Source organism: Pleurodeles waltl, chromosome 10, assembly GCF_031143425.1.
Source record: "Pleurodeles waltl isolate 20211129_DDA chromosome 10, aPleWal1.hap1.20221129, whole genome shotgun sequence".
Classification (NCBI taxonomy): Eukaryota; Metazoa; Chordata; class Amphibia; order Caudata; family Salamandridae; genus Pleurodeles; species Pleurodeles waltl.
This window is the reverse complement of record NC_090449.1, coordinates 947,005,292-947,022,742: the sequence shown is the minus strand read 5'-3', so window position 1 is coordinate 947,022,742 and position 17,451 is coordinate 947,005,292. Positions and strand designations below refer to the sequence as shown.

General features: G+C 42.1%; 1 protein-coding gene across 2 annotated transcripts in view; it reads right to left on the bottom strand.

Moving 5' to 3' along the window:
- Positions 1-17,451, bottom strand: part of LOC138262058 (serum paraoxonase/arylesterase 2-like) — a 444,264-nt gene that overhangs the window by 237,293 nt on the left and 189,520 nt on the right. For both annotated transcript variants that reach the window (XM_069211747.1, XM_069211748.1), the window contains exons 2-3: positions 14,446-14,516; positions 5,798-5,853 (exon numbers count right to left, since the gene is read on the bottom strand). In XM_069211747.1, the coding sequence (XP_069067848.1) occupies positions 5,798-5,853; positions 14,446-14,516 (127 nt within the window). The remainder of the gene's footprint in view (positions 1-5,797; positions 5,854-14,445; positions 14,517-17,451) is intronic.

Below are 17,451 nucleotides of genomic sequence, written 5' to 3'. Positions count from 1 at the left end.
TACCCTGGCCAGAACAATGTGAAGAGGCCTTCCAAGAGTTGAAGAAAGAATTGTGTGCCGCACCAGCACTAGGTCTCCCTGACTACAACAAGGACTTTCACTTGTTCTGTCATGAAAAGGGGGGCTGCTCACTAGGGGTCCTAGCACAAAAACACAGTACCTACTACCGCCCGGTGGCTTACTATTCAGTCACCTTAGATCCAGTGGCAGCAGGCCTTCCCCCATGTTTAAGAGCGGTAGCTGCAGCGGCCCTCGCAGTTGAACAATCAGAGAACATTGTCTTAACACACACTTTAATATTACATGTTCCCCACGCAGTGGACACGTTACTTACCACCACCAAGACGCAGCACCTGACAAACGCCCGTCTCTCACGCTATGAGCTAACGCTGCTTGCGCCACATATTAAAATAAAGAGATGCACTACTCTGAACCCCTCCTGCCTGCTGCCAACAGAAAGAGATCACGATGACCTGACAATAGACAATTCCTTCCATGATTGTGTTGCGGCAACAGAGAGACATACCAAAGTTAGGCCAGACTTGAGAGACACCCTATTCCCTGAGGCTGAAGGTGATTTATTTGTTGATGGCTCATGCATTAGGGATCACACTGGAACACTGCAGGCCGCCTATGCTGTAGGAACAGCTAGGAGGCTGCTAGAAGGAGGGAGATTACCATCAATAACTAGCGCCCAGGCGACAGAACTGATAGCACTGACTAGAGCATGCAAATTGGCAGCAGGAAGGACAGCAAACATTTACACCGACAGCCAATATGCGTTTGGTGTCATACATGACTTTGGTCAGCTATGGGCAATGAGGGGGTTTCTCACCTCAGCAGGCCAACAGATACAACATGCACTACTGATAGTTGCCTTGCTACAAGCTTTGCTGATGCCCAAGAAAGTGGCAATTGTAAAATGCGCAGCACACACCTCTGCAAAGGATTACGTTTCAATGGGGAACGCATTTATTGAGAAAGAAGTACAAAGAATTGCACTTAGTGGGTGTGAATATTAAATGGTTCAGGTCATGCCCAACATAAGAAGTAAGGAGGAAAACCCACATTTTGACCCAAAAAGCGTGTAGCTACAGGCACAAGGAAAGGAATGTGCAGAGTGGGAAGGGGCAGGTGTAAGAAACACGAAGAAGGAATTTGGCTGGGACCTAACGGGAAGATATGCTTGCCCTCCCTGTTCCTTACCTCCATGGCACGGCTCTTCCATGGCCCCTCACATGTGTGAAGGGACGGAATGATACGACTGTTTTCACAGTGCTGGTTCAACAAAAAATTCAGACCAGTTGTGTAAAAGGTGTACCGTGTGTGCACAATATAACACAGGAAAGGGCACCCCAATAGCACCAGGCCACTTTCCACCACCGCACGGACCTTTCGAAAGTCTCCAAATGGATTTCATGGATCGGTGAATAAATTAAGATATGTTCTGGTAGTAGTGCGCATGTTCAGCAAATGGGTTGAGGCATACCCAATGGAAAATTGTGATGCACAAACTGTAGCAAACTGTTTATTAAAAGAGCTGGTACCGCGTTTTGTGGAGCCGACTCTTTTAAGTTCTGACAATAGACCAGGATTCATTTCCCAGGTTATCCAGGGCCTTTGCAAAGGCCTGGGAATAACCCAAAAGTTACATTGTGCATATCATCCACCAGCAGCGGGAGCTGTGGAAAGAAGGAACGGGGTACTGAAAAATAAGATAGGGAAGATATGCGCAGTGACGGAGTTATCATGGATAGACGCACTCCCAATGGCACTCCTTGCCATGAGGAGCACACCTGACCGCGTCACAAAACTGAGCCCCATGAAATTATTTTTGGTAGTCCCATGAACATACCAGGACACGTCAGTTGCCCCATTGGCCATAACTGATGATCTCTTGTTACAATACTGTAAAAAAATAACTGAGACACTCCGTTATCTTCACCGCCAGGTGTTGCAGGCCTTACCAGAAGAAGGTACACCACCGCAACACTGGAGACTGGAAGTGGGTAAAGGCCCACACCAGATGTCACTGCCTTCAACCACGATGGAAGGGACCATACCAAGTCCTGTTGACAACAGCTACAGCAGTCAAGTGTGAGGGCATCACATCCTTGGTCCATACCTCACACACCAAGAAATCCGCTGGACCGAAGGACGACCAGCCGCCGACAGGATTGCCAAGGAGATTGGTGCCACCCTCACCACAGCCGTACAACCTTCGTTAAACAAGCACCACTAGCCAACACTGACGGAACTGCTCGTGCTACACTGCCACAGGAGTCGGAGAGTGTAAGCGGGTTCCCCAGTACACTAGAACATCGTTATTGGACTGCTCGTGCTGCAACTAACAGGAGCCGGAGGGTGCAAGCGGGTCCTTCAAGACACCAGGATACTGTTTCAGAACTGCTCGTGCTACTCTCCACAGGAGTCCGAGAGTCAAGTGAGCCCATTTAAGTATTAAGACATCAGGATACAAATGAACAGGATACTACAAGTCCGCAAGGTTACATCCCCTACGAGACATTATATTGTGATTACTTTGATAACCCCCAGTCTCGAACTACCGTGTAACCTCAGCTCTGAATGGCCACGTAACCCCTTACTCAGTCAAATAATAAGTACTTGTTCTCACATACAGTTTCTTTGCTTTCAGGGCACCACTGTTCCAGAAACACCTGAGGTACAAGAATTGCGGAAAGCAATATATGCAGTTATAATTAACGCCATAGGGAATGAGATTGTAAATGACTGTGGAGCGTGACATCCTCAACGCAACAACCAATACAAGGGACGCAAATGGGCAACAAATTAAATTAAGAAAGGTCAGATTTGCACCGAGGAGTACAGATCCCAGGCCTACGGAGGCGGCCGGTCACTAGGATCGATGTGGCTTGTAGCCCAATCGGGAGATGTACCTCTTCTGATTAGAAATACGGCAGATATCTGACGGAACAGCTATCCCCTGGGTTAGTGGACTATCGCACCCAGCTCCCCTAGAACTGGACATTGGGATTCACCCTTTTAAACTCTGCATAACTACAAGTGCTAAATAACATTCGACGTCGCCCCGTAAAATATACCAAAGGAATAGACTGCTCGTGTGGCACTCCTACAGGAATAAGGAGGTGCCAGAGGTTCTACTGAAATTATTTACATACCAATAGGACTGGTTTCAAGTGCTAGCCACATCCGATCGGATACCACCCTATAATGTGACATGGATTTCAGGTTGCAACTTAAGAAAAAGGAGAAGAAGACGTGGCCCGTGGTGGTCACAGCATTACTCACCCCGGTAACAGCTATAATAATAACAACGATCCTGATAGTATATAAAGACGAGATACATATTCCATGGCTCGACCAGGAACACTACATCCCCAAAATTGGCCAAGATGAAGGGACAACGGGTGGTGGGAACAACAATAACTCAAAAGAACATGGCAGGGCGGGGGATAAAACAAAATGGGCGAAATATACAAAATGGAAAGAAGATGGAGAAAATTATAAGGACAATACATTTGTGCAAAGGGTAGCTATGTACAAAGAACTAGCAAATGTGTCTGATTGTTATATCTCTACCCACCTACCGACCACTATCAAAGAGAAAAGTAACTACACCCCGGTGCCCCTTACAGAATTAATTGCATGTAATTTACTAAATAATATGTTAGGGATAGGAGATAAAAGAATGAGAAAAAAGGGTAGGTCAAGGGAGAGGGAGAAAAGGAAAATTAGGAGAAGGAGGGATGACTATGGATTGGACGACAACCCGTATGAAGGGAATTTACTGGAAGAATTGGCAGAAAGGGCGGTGGGAAAGATTGAGGAAAATAAAATAATAAGAAAAGAAGTGGAGAGAGTAGAGGAAGAGAGGGAAGGGAAGAAAAAGAATAACTGTAAGAAGTTAAAACCAAAGGAAGGGGAGAAGGAACTATTGGATGTTTTAATAACAAGAAGAGAGGAGGGTTACACACAGGGGGAACATGACAAAAATAAACCAATACCATGCCTCACAATACATAAGGAGAAGAACATACAGTGGTGTTTTAAATACTCCAAAGGTAATTCAGACATTAAGAAAAACAGAATATATGTAGGACGTAGTAGTAGCTGCAACAGAACTTTGAGACTGGACTACAAAAGGAATGACTCTACAGGCTTGTCCATAGGCCTCACAGCTCCCAAAGGAATATTCTTTATATGTGGGACATGGGCATACTTTAAATTACCTGCAGGATGGCAAGGCACCTGCTACCTAGCACTCGTGCTACCAAAAATGGTGCACGTAACAGAGTTACCTGAGGGAGAAAAGACAACACCTGGTAAGGTACGGGTGAAGAGGTCACCCACAGCGCTGGATACCTTTTTAGCAATAGAGGGGATTTTTGTGAAGCCATTAGGGATAGCACACTCACAGTATCAGATTCACGAATTGGCAGGATTAGTGGAAAATTGGCCAGCAACACAGCAGGAGCCTTGGGAAATATTACTGAGGAGCTCACAGACATGAGGGCAGTTGTAATCCAGAATAGGCCTGCGCTAGACACCATCCTGGCCAAGGAGGGGGGGTATGTGCGGTAATCCATCAGGAATGCTGCATATATATACCTGATAACAACAGGAATATAAGAAAGGAAATTGGGGAAATAAGAAAGGTAGAAGAAGGAGCAAGGGAAGTAAAAGATGGGACAGACGTCAGAGGAATGCTGAATGGAATAGCAGCATGGTTCAGGGGTTTGGGTACCTGGTTGGTAGAGGTATTAGTGATAGGGATTGTGGCACTAATAACACTATGTGGGCTCATACGAGTTTGTCAATCCTTCCTGGCCCTACTCTTGAAAAAAACCTGTCACCAGAAACACACACATCATTGAAGAAAAAGGTATGAGGATGACAACAGGGACGAGGCAGAGGTAGAAATGAGAGCAATACATTGTGACCCTTAGAATTGTCATTGAGTAACAGAGGGCGGAATGTGGAACCGCATTTTACAGTTCTTTAGTATCTTGGGCCTGGCAGACCCTGTGATACACAATGCAGTCTCTGCACAGGCCTATCACTAAGGAAAGAGGCCTACAAATGTAATTCGCTACTGCTAGGAACGCATTATGTTGCAAGGCTTGCTCTCTGAACAGCCACCATGAAATATCCTCGTCATTGCATGCTAGCTGAAGCAATCTTCCTTCTGGAAAGTACCAGTTTGCGTACGTGATGTTCTCAAGTTCTGTCACAAGATGGACCATGTGATATTAGGCACGTAGGCCACCTTGTGAAAGTTCCTTGTCTATGCTTGTTATTACTATACATGGTGCGATAGGAAGAACCACCTTTTAGCCATAATGGAGAAATAATCATACATCAATGTCAAGGACCAATGGAACGTCGAATTATGTTTGTGGTTTAATACTATAAAAGATCATGTATTACTTCTTTTATTCAGGTTGTTCGTGTGCAACTAGTACCGAGCAGCCTCCACGTACATGTCTTTCTATTTCTAATAAATTCTTTATGTTTACCCAGAAGAGCTGGCTAACGGTTGTTTGTATCCTGGATGGGTGCTGAATAATTAGGCTTCTACATTTTATGTGATCAGAAAGTGATGCACATTAGGGGCTAATAACCCAGTTTCCTACAAATATGAAACAGTGTATGCTTTTCTAATTTTCTTGACCTCTAAGTTGGATGAAAGATACATTGGGAGATTCATATTTGTATATAACCACATTAGTCTCAATCAGTATTATATTTCTTTCTTCATAAAATATCATGCAGGGAACAACAGGATTTTACTTACAGAACTCATGAATGCAAGTCCATTTGGAAGGATGTCAATATCTTCAGCACCAGTCTCTACAATAAAGGAAGAGTACAGTATATGCCTCAGAAATGCATGTTTACACATATTATTTAATTATACTAATTAGGTTATTTCAGTAATGTAGTTCTACACCAAAGACCCAATTGTCTCATGGTTCTGTTTATCCACGATCTTGTTCAACCAAAGAGGTTGTTGGAAGAAAGTAGGTTAAAGCTGATTGGATGTAGATAGTAGTTGACACATATAGCTAGTAACAGAACCATAAGTGTCGTTAGACCTGAATTTAGTCTGGAACCTTGATGCCATTGTAGATTTAGGGCCTGATTTAGCTATTGTTGGACCGGTTACTCCATCACAAAGGTGACAGATAGTCCATCCGAGGAAATCTAAATCCCGTGAGATTTAATGGGATCGATTTTGGTGGATGGGATATCCATCACTGTTATGACGGAGTAACCCATCCACCAATATCTAGATCAGCCCTTAGTCTGAACCCTTGAAGCCATTGTATCAAACTAGTGATTTTACACCCAGTTTAATGCAGGTAAGAATTTAGACACCTACTCCATGGCTCTGTGATTTGTCAGAATTATTACAAGACATTGATTACTGTTGTTTCCAAAAAATTCAAAATGATGTACCATAGAACACTCAATGTCAGGTCAGAGGAAGGAAACACAGCTACAGGTGGCCAATTATCAAAGTTACTCATAGTTCTAGGCTACACGTGAATGCCTCAAACCGGTCTCTGGCTTTATTAAATTGACAACTAGATGCGATAAGCAACATATTCTAAGATAAGGCTGGAATAACTGAACAGTTTCTGAATGATTTATACATGTAAAAAGTTATGTTAGAGGTCCAGTAGGGGTCACCAGAGGTGGCAGCAGCAACCTCTAGCTTGCCATTTGCTAATCCAATCACTATAGTTGCTGTCCCATTATCAAATGTCATGTAGGCATCAGCAGAAAAAACAAAGTGAGCAGAACTCCAAGAGTCTTGTTTGTGTTCAGTAGTGTTCACTCCCTGGCTTTCCACTAACACTTCTGCCGCATATGGGAGGCTCTTAAGGGCTTTATCCTGTGATATTATTTGGGGTTAAGGAAGGCTTTATGATATCACTTACCTACTCCTAGCATTCTGGTTTACTAACGACCATGTGCATACTTGAGCTATTGGTATTTCACTGTCAGAAATGTGTATGTCTTGTATGCCAAGGTGTTCAGAACTCACACAAAGAATGTGTAATTCTGAATTCATATGTGTTACATACATCACTAATCTTTGCCCTTGTTTTAATGGACAGGCAGGGCAGGCATAAACATTGCAGAGTCTGGATAACAACTCTCGAGTGATGGTTCAGCCACACTTTACATACACAAAATGTATTTTGGTTGGCTTATATATTTGAAGCTGTTTTGCAAATGTGCATGAACATTTGCACACCATTAGCAAAACTGGCTAATTTTCCTCAGGCTAGTTTTCATGCCAATTTGTGCGGGGGAAAAGGTTTTACTGGTGGTCAAAAAACATGAATTTTCCATAGAAAATTGTGCTTTCTGCTACAACAAAAACTAGTAAATAGATTTACTTCAAACATAGCACACAATTGGACCGTCACTCTGAAAAATGTGTTTTTAAGTCTTCTGTTAGCCAAGACCTTTTAATTTTAATAAAATATGTATAATATACTTACATACTAGGGCTTTCAGCCACTTCTCCTCATCTATTGGTCTGCTTTGGTGTCATTCACATTTTGCATTTCCCACTACAGACTATATAGCATGGGGCAATGGTTCAGCCTACTAAAGACAAGGGTTATCTTTGCTTTGGGAGACTGTATTTTGGTCTTGCACAAGGAGCACATCCACACACAAGTTAGTTTCCTATAGTGGTAGTGTTTTTGTTTTTATTTTAGGATTACTTTAGTGTTGCTTTTGTGTTTAGAGCCTGATGTGATAGCAGAATTTTTCTGCACATTCCATCTTCATCAGATACCATTTCCTGCCAACTCTGTAGAAAATTCCTTTTGAAGTGTTTGCTTTTCTGACTGATGCTATTTCACATTATATCAGATTGTGTTACTTTGAAACTATTCTGCATTAGGCAATACTCTTTTTTCACTTTTTCTTCCTCTCCTTTTTTCTTTCTGTTATTCATCCTTTCTTATTTCTTTCCTTCTTCCATTCTTTCTTTCCTTCTTTACCTCATCCTCTTTCCATTCTTTCGTTCTTTCGTTCTTTCTTTTTTCTCTTCCCATTTTCATTCTTTCATTCTTTCTTTCTTTTTTCTTTCTTTCCCTATCTCTTGCTTTCTTTCTCCTTCCTTCCTCTCCTCCTCTCTTTCCTTCCATCTCCCTTTCCATTTCTTTCTTTCTTTCCTTGTCTTTCTTTTTCTTTCTTTCCTCTTTCTTTTTTATTTTAAATTTAGCCAGATTTGTGATGGAGCAAAACAGTTAATGCAAGATGGACTGTGATCTTTTATACAGAAAAAACTGCAGCCACTTTAATGCGCTCCAGCAAATTCCAATTTCAAAAAGATGCCTACTGAGGATTCCGTGGGAGAAAGTGCTGAAGGCTGCGGAGAGAACAGGAAGCACCAACGGAGCTTTCTTTGTTAAGAATGCCCCAAATATAATCCATAACAGCAACAATGCATTTCTGTGCTGAATTAAGTCCGGAACTCTGATTTGGGTGGTATCCACTGACTTATTGGCTTCAAAATATAAAGAGACCAGCTTGTTCACTTCTTCCTCTAAAATCTTCGATGGGAAGGGACGTAGAGAAATTGGGCAGTAATTACTTAGTAGGTTGGAATATTTCGATTGCTTCTCTTGTGGTGGTAACTAGATGGCACTTTAGAGGAAGATAACGCAAAATGATATAATTTAGTTATACCTGGGATATACCATGTCAATGGCTCCCATGAACATATGAAGTGGACATTGGTCAAGAGGCAAGCCCAATTTTATGGCTACAAGGGATATTTTAGTGATTTCTGCAGATAGCGGGGGAGAAACTAGGCAGTGATAACCCCAATGTCCAGCTGGAATGATGGTAAAAAAATTCCAGTGTATTGATAGAAAGATGACCTTAAAGTCTGGCCTGGATTTGTTTTAATTTTTTTCAAGATAAAAAGGTTTCACACCGCTCTTAAGAAGCTATGATAGCATTATTAAATTCATCTAGATTTAAAATATCTTTCACAATAGAGAACATTGTCTTGGTTGGATTTTAAGTTGTTCAAATTCATAAAGAATAATACACTTATAATCCACTGGTATTTTTTAGAGGCAGCCCTATATCAATTGCTTTGGACTCCTCTCTATATGATATGGGAAAGTCTTTGAAGAAGCAAATCTGTGTGGCTGAAGGTGATAGTCAGTGCATGAGAAAGGTGAATGGTATGACAGATGGTCTTTCAAGTTTAATAACATTGAATGGATGCAGTTGAGGAATGGAATGGAATTAAGAAGTTGAGAGTGTTACCCATGAGATGTATAGCTTCAGTTGCATATTGTTTCATGTTAAGATGTTTAAGATTGCAGCGGGTGCAGATTACGTCATAATGGCAGGAAATATTGCCAGAATGAGATCCTAGACATGAGTTTAATATATGCATTTGTGGAAAGGTCAGCAATTTCCTCACTCCAGGTGTTGCTATGTTCCAGAGGTCTGTAGATGAGTGTGAAGGTGTCTGTGGGAGAGCCAGAGATAGGTAGTTTGCAAGTAAGGATAAGGATATGTTCAAACATTTTACCCCATAGACACAGAATGTGCAACACTCTTTCATACATCTGGCCCTAGGTACCTAGAGAGAACAGTGCTATATGTTTGCAGGTGATGCTATAGGTTTCTAGAAAGTTGGGCCAGATGATTGCAGGTCCTTCTTTGTTTTTGTGTGCATATTTTATTCAAGAGGTAGCATCAGGGTAAAAGGAGATGCAGGTTGTGTGCAGAAGTGCAAGTGACTCATGTTATAGGTATGAAGATAATGTTGAGGTTGTGTGAGATTGCTGAGAAATTTGGCTGTTGGTTGACTAGGGTGTGAGCCATGGGTGTGAGCCATGGTCAAGTAACAGCCACAATCCCCCTGCAGGATGAACCACAAAAAGTCACTAAAATACCTTTTGCTTAATCCTGGTTAGCTTGGCACAAACAACAGTCTGGCTTAACTTAGAAGTAATGTGTAGAGAATTTATGCAGCACACAAACGGTTCTAAAATGAAAACACAAGAAAAAAAATCACAAACCAATTTAGAAAAATAGAGTAAATTTTAAGAAATTGTTTGACACCAAAACAACAAACATCCAAACAGTAGAGTTGGATGTACGAATTTTTTGAGTTTTTAGTAAAATCAAGTGCCTAAAAGATCAAAGTGCCAACCGCAGATATCTAGTTGCACGAGACTGGGCCAAAAATTGAATGGTAAGGCAGAACATGATGAACCACACTTTGTACACAAGAAGTAGGTTAGATGTGGTCAGCGCTTACCTTCGGACTTCGAAGAAAAATGCCTGAGAAGATAAAGTTCAGCTGGGCAAGGTTGCAGGAGGTGGCTGGGGATGAAGAGTAGTCATGCAATAGCCTTGGGTCGAAGCCACAGTGAAGATTTCTAAATTCGTACTTAGTAGTCGAAATGGAAGTCGAAAAGCTCCAGCGGGATGAGGCAGAGGACTGTAGCTAAACACAGTACCACAAGGTTAGATACCCTTTCGACAAAAGACCCATGAAACTGACTTGCTGCTGTGTAGAATGTACTCTCCTCTTGGTTCTCAGAGCACTTTTTGCTGAATTTTGACAAAGTTCTTAGCTTTGGAAATTGACCATCTGGGAATCTTTAGCACCACAACCAAGGGTCTGGGACTGGTGGGACAGCACTTGGCGGTCCAGGACTCACTCCGGCTGTGTCTAGGTGCAGGTTTGAGATGATGGAACCCTTTTATGTCCCTGTGGCTCTGAACAGCAGGCAAGCAAACTAGTGCTTGGAGTCACTTCTGGCAATCCTAGGTGCAAGTGAAGATGCAGGGCTCAACAGCAGGTCTAGCCTCTGAGGGTTCAAGGCAGGTATTGGGAAGCAAAGCAGTCCTTCCAGGCACAGCAGCAGTCTGGCAGAGTGCCCAAAGTTCACAGCTACAGGCATTCCTCTGAGAATTCTTCAGCAGGTTTAGTAGTAGACTGAAGAGTAGGTCTGAAGGTCCTATTTTTATACCCTGGTGCCCTACTTCTGGAAGGTGGGATAATTTTCTGGAAAGATTCTTTTGAAGTGCATGGAATTTCCTGACTCTTCTGCCTTGGGTACAAGCTGACTGCTGTGACGACACAGGGTTGCTAGTCCCTGTGCGTGAAGGCAGAGCACAGGCTATTCAGGTGTTAGTTGGGCTGTGCTCAGCTCTGCCCCCCATCCTGCCAGCAGGTGGCCCATTGAGGCACACAAGTGCCTCTATTGTGTGACTGTTTGGGAGTAATTCACAAAGACTGTCAGCTATACCCAGGCATGTAACCCAAGACAGGTTGCAGGCACAAAGAACCAAGGGCAGGAAAATGCAAACTTCCTAAAAGTAGCATTTAAAAATGGTAATCAAAAATCTGGCTTTACCATTAAATAAGGTCTATCATCACATTTTTATAGGTACCAAACATGAGATATCCACCTGCTTCCAATTAGGAATTACAACTTATTAAATGTAATAAGGAATCCTTAATATTATCCTATGGGAGAGGAAGGCCGCACAGTAGTGAAAAACAAACATAGGAGATTTTCAATAGTAGGGCATGTAAAACCTAAGAGCACATGCCCAACCTTTCAATTACACATCAGCCTACCCTATTTGCTATCTCGCGCCTACCTTCACGGTATTTTATATATAATAAAAAGGGAATTTAAGGCTTTGAAGATGTTTAAAATGCCAAGTGGACATGGCAGAGTAACACAGCATTCAGGCTGCAATGGCAAGCCTAGGACATGTTTCAGAGTACTACCTAGGTGGGTGGCATATTATGTGTTGCAGCATTTAATTTACAGGCCCTGGGTATATGGTATACCACTCTACAAGGAACATATAAGTAAATGAAATATGCCAATTAGGTATATGCTAATTAAACCATGTTTACTGGAGTGAGCACAAGCACATTCATAAGGCCAATAAAATCTAATTCAAGCAAAAATTGGAGGTGATTAGGCAAATGTTTTGGGGGAAGACTGCCCAAAGGCTGAGAGGTTGAACAGTAATGGTAGTGGAATACATAATAAGCATTGAGAAGCATAAAGTGTAATGTTTCTTAAAGTAATTGGATATGTTCAGTGTCATGTGACAAAGGATGGAGTTGCTTTGCTTAGGGTCACATGTGTAATTTGGATGTGTGGTGCATTGTTCTGAGAGGTTATTGGTAAGAATCTGGCCTTGATCCTTCTTGAAATTTTTGTGACCTTATAGGAGTCCTGATTGGCATCAAACCTCAACTGGCCACACCTGATGGGTACCCAGTTACTGCACTATCACATGAGAGAGAGCAAAATTACAATTATGAAGTGTGGTCTCATATAGTTTTCTAACAAAGACATACTAATCTCACAGTTAAAACAGTCAAAAATAGAACAAGGGGGCTTATCTACAAGCCCCTGTGCGTCACTGGAGCGTCACTTTTTTGACACTCCTGTGGTGCATAGCGCAGGCCCATATCTACAAGGCCATGCAAACCTAATCTGCATGGTTTTACATGGCCTTGAAGATATGATATAAGGCAATGCAGCACAAGTCGCTGCATTGCCTCACACTGCATCAGGGAGGCGTGCCATATGCGTTGCTGTAGGTGTTCCCACTCAACACCCATTTTTTGACTGCCTTAGATTTACAACATGGTGTAAATCTGGAGCAGTGCCAAAAACATATGCCTCCCCAGAGCAGGCGTAACAAGGAGACATTTTTACATTTCTCCTTGATTTTTCCTCTTTCCACATTTTCTGCATTCTGCATCACACACAGAATGAGGAAAACAACTCTCATGATTATTGCGTGCGGGAAAGAGCCCCGTCTTGCATAAAAACAATCATGCCAACATCACAGACACTCTTGCACCATGCTGCAAGAGTGCCTGCATTGGTGGTCTACTGCAATCTGTGCACTAGCACTGGCTGAAAGAACAGGAATGCACCATATCCTGCAGATACGGTGCATTGCTGCCTTTTTTCATTAGTGTAGGGAAGCACAGCAAAATGAGGTGTGGCACTGCCCTACGCCAGTTCTTTGTAGATAAGGCCCCAGGATTTAAAAAAAGGTTGTGTGCAGATCCATCCCTAGCATGTTTGCTTGTGATACATAAGATTTTGTAATTGCTTCTCCCACTTATTAATTTATTTGATCTAAAGGCAACTTCGTTGTATTTGTGCGTTATTACACTCATTTATTTTTGTGGTTTTGTGTAGCATGACTAGAGCCTATGGTGAAAGGGCAATGAGCAAGTGGTCACTCTTGGCACAATTTAAAATATCACATTATCTATTTTTTACATAACTACAATTGGATATGCAATTTTAAATTCTTGCTTAAGTGAATTACACCGTACATGCTGAAATATTTTTTAGGACATTTTTAACATATCAAAAGACATTAGGCAAACATTATGAGCTGTAGATTGGTAAATGAGTAGTAATTATAGATGATTATTTTTTAAAGCCAAGATAAGGTTAATACAGAGTGATGACCTTAGGCATATCTGTACCTCAAGGCCAGTTTCTCACATTTGCTATCTGATCCTTCCAACACGATGACATTACATTGTTGGAGATATTTTTATCAATGTTCAAGAATTATACCTCAATTGATAAAAAGAAAGGGTTATTTCTTTACAAACACATGTAAAATATTGATGCCTAATGGTCAGTTTTGCACAATTTCATGTAAACTATGCTAATAAAATTAACAATAGTGATACTTTTATCACCAGCACAAGCAACAGGGAGGTCACATGATAATAAAGAGCTGTGTTAAAATAATGAGTAACGGTTTCTTACAGGGATGCTTACTTTGAAGAGTGTGATTCCTTGAGATCAAAGATTCCAGAAACAGAGCTGTTCTGTATTCAGTACAAAAGCATAGGCCAAGTACATTTGGAAGGAGAAAGAGTTTAGCATATGAAGTCTTCCAATAAGAGTAATTTGAGCTCTTCAAAGAGTATGAAAACAACGTAGCATTAGAGTTTGCTGCCAAGTTCTATAATGGTTCTTAAAGTCTCTGAATCCATGTTTAACTAGGGATAGGCTCTAGAGAGTCTTTAAAAAACAGCTTAGCCTGGGTCAGAAGGGCTATGATGGTAATAAAACATTCCACTTGCAGAGGATAACATTTTATAAATTAAAAGTGAGAAACAGTAAAACAAACATTGGCCATATATTGGTCGATGGTCCTGAGCCACACCATTGTCCTCAGTTGATCTCCCAACATTCCAAAGAAATTAATGAGAATCTAAAAACCTTTCCTTCTATGTCTGTCTGTGAAACTACAGTTATGTTCAAGGTGAATTCCATTCGCTATCTTTGATATTCTTCTTACAGTAAGTGATGTCTCGGTCAAGTCACCTGTTTGTCTTACAGAAAAATAGAAAAAAGCAACATCCATACATACCAATTCCTTCAATAAAACGACAGTTTGGTGGCTCCAGTTGTTCATATTCTCGAGAGATATTGAAGGTTTGTCTGTTAAAAGAAAAAAATATGCCATGAAATGAAATCTATACACCAAAGGCAGAGACTGTTTTGGCTGACAATTTCCAAGTGCTAGGGAGGTATGACTCCTCATTCTCAACCACATATTTAGAACTTTTTTGCTTACCTGTGCCCTTTTAACTCAATGGTGCCCAATTTCTCCTATCAGAACACCTCCCAAATAACTAGGGTCTCAAGACGCATCGATGCAGCAAAGCAGCAACGCATCAGAAGAAGTTGCGCTGCAGTACAAGAGTTCCAAACGCCATGGATGCGCAGTATTTATGGTACGGCGCACCATGTCATAAGGTCCCAAGGTGCATTAAACATATTGATGCATCCATGGAACAGATTGCACAGACAAAAGTGATGCATTTACAGCCAAAGTGGTGCTAAGGTGCTTTGCGAGCCAGGTCAAAAGGCAGCACTTACGTGCCTCAAATCACCTTTGGAGTGCGTCATGTGTCAAAAAGCGATGCATTGGAAAATAAGATTTTTTTCCTGCACATCAAAAGGGAGATATGGAGCAGACAGTAGGCAGCAGCAGTTATGGCAACAACCGCAACACCAGCCAGGATGTCTAGACAGACTCCCGGGAAGAGGAGGAGGAAGAGTAATTTCATTGAGGAAGAGAATCACACTTCAATTATAGAGGTGACAAAGAATAAACATCTTCTCTTGGTTAACTCAAAAGTGCCATTAGGGTAGAAAGAAGCCATTTTACAATTTTACAAGCAGACTAAAAGGACAGTGCCACAGTGCAAGGAGCGCTGGCAACCCTATAAGCCCAGGTCCAAGGAGAAATGGAGGAGAAATGGTTCAATTCAAATCGAAAAAAGGGTTACTCTAGGTTATTATGGTCCTACGATCCTTCTTAATGTGCCAATATGTTTCAGCCCTAGCAACTGGACCAGAAACAGGCATCCTGGGACTGGTTTCAGGGTATCACCCTTCATAAGCCAGGCTAGCTTGAATCCAGTGGCACAGCAGCAAGGGGCCCATGTCTGGGCATACCCTAGCCACTTAGGGTTCACACAGCAACATCACAAAATAAAATGATGGCCAGAGTGTTGAAACTTTTCAAGCACTCACTCCCAAAGAACAATGGATTAAACCCAGATCTGTGACTGGGGGTGAGTGATTGAAAAGTTTCAGCACTTCTTCCATCATCCTTTTGTGTTGCTAAGGTTGCCCTAAGTGGGAAGGGTAAACCCAGACGTGGGTCCCGTGCATTCTGTGCCACTGGATTCAAGCATGGCTTATGAAGAGTGATACCCTAACACCGGTACCAGGATGCTTGCTTCTGGTCCCGGGGGGACCTGGCACGGCGGTTCGGGCTTGACTGTTCCCATGGGGAATATGGTCAAGACTGATTTGCACATAGCTGAGTCCAAATTTGGGTGGCATGGTGAGCAAAATTGATTAAACTCAGATCTGTGACTGTGGTGTGTGTTTGAAAACTTTCAGGACTCCGTCTATCATCCTTTTGTGTTGCTAAAGTTGCTTTAAGTGTGAAAGGTATGCCCAGATGTGGGTCCCATGCTCACTGTGCCACTGGATTCAAGCTAGCCTGGCTGATGAATGGCGATACCCTGAAACCAGTACCAGGATGCTAGTTTCCGGTCCAAGGAAGACCTGGCCTGGCAATTCGGACTGGACTGTTCCCGTGGGGAACAGGGTGAAGACTGAATTGCATATGGCTGGGTCCAAACTGGGTGGCATGGTGAGCAAAAGAATGATGGATTAAAGCCAGATCTGTGACTGGGGGTGAGTGTTTTAAATGTTTCAGCACTCTGTCCATCATCTTTTTGAATTGCTAATTATGCTGAAAGTCTCATTTAACAATTGAAGGTCATGGTGTGACAATAAACACCAGTTACTTAACTGGCACACAGTGAAAAAGCCTTACTAATCACACAAATTCCTATCTGCCGTAAATGGGTCCTGTGAACCATGTGAGCTACTAACACAGTTTCACACATCCACATATATCTTGCTCAGTGATCATGAAAATGTGATCAAGCATATTCAATAGCCTCAATGCTTTCACAGAAGTGATCCTAAAGTACTATAATTATGGATGCACCGACAATATGCAGATACTCATGCCCAGACTGCTTCTGATTTAGCACCATTCCTATGCCACTCAAAGATGTAGAAGCTCAGTCCAACACCTTGGATGTCAATGTGCATGAAATGCAAGTAATAATTATTTGAGGTCCTGTGTCAACTGATTTATGGTGTTGAAAGGCAGACTGGGATATGTAGGGTCAATCTGTACCTCTGCCCATGAAATCTCTCACATGCATTGAGTGTGAGTGTAACCGCCCATGACGTCAATTGTACAATATACATACATATCACTAATTAGGAGAAAAAGCACAGACCCAGGAACAAAACTACACATCCCAAGGGTAAGAAAAAATGTAAGACTTACGGTTTGAAAACTTAGCAAGCAGTTGCACAGTTACAAGCATGAAGTGCCAAACATAGCAAGTAGTCAGTGCCAAGGACGGTTGAGGTTATCCAGGCAGGTGAGGGGCACATTCATGATTTCTAACCTTCTCATAATAATGACTTACTAGTACAATGGTGCAACTGTGAGTGCGTAACTGGCAGGCACCAGTGTGTGTCCCAGGGTAACCAGGAATGGGAGAACCATCCCTACTATACATACAGTATCTCTTATACAGAGCAACAGTAGGTAACTGTTTGTGTTGGCCTGTGCATCAATTCAAACAAAGAGGACCACTCAGACTGCCTAAAGAATGATGAACAGTCCTTAAGTGACTCACTTGTGAGGTTGACTGACTCTTGCCTATAGGCTTCTCACAAAGTAACATATCTTCAAACACTGCAGGGAATTGCTATTTCATGTACTCAACTCAACCTAGGCAATCATGACAACTCTTAAGCATGAAATGAT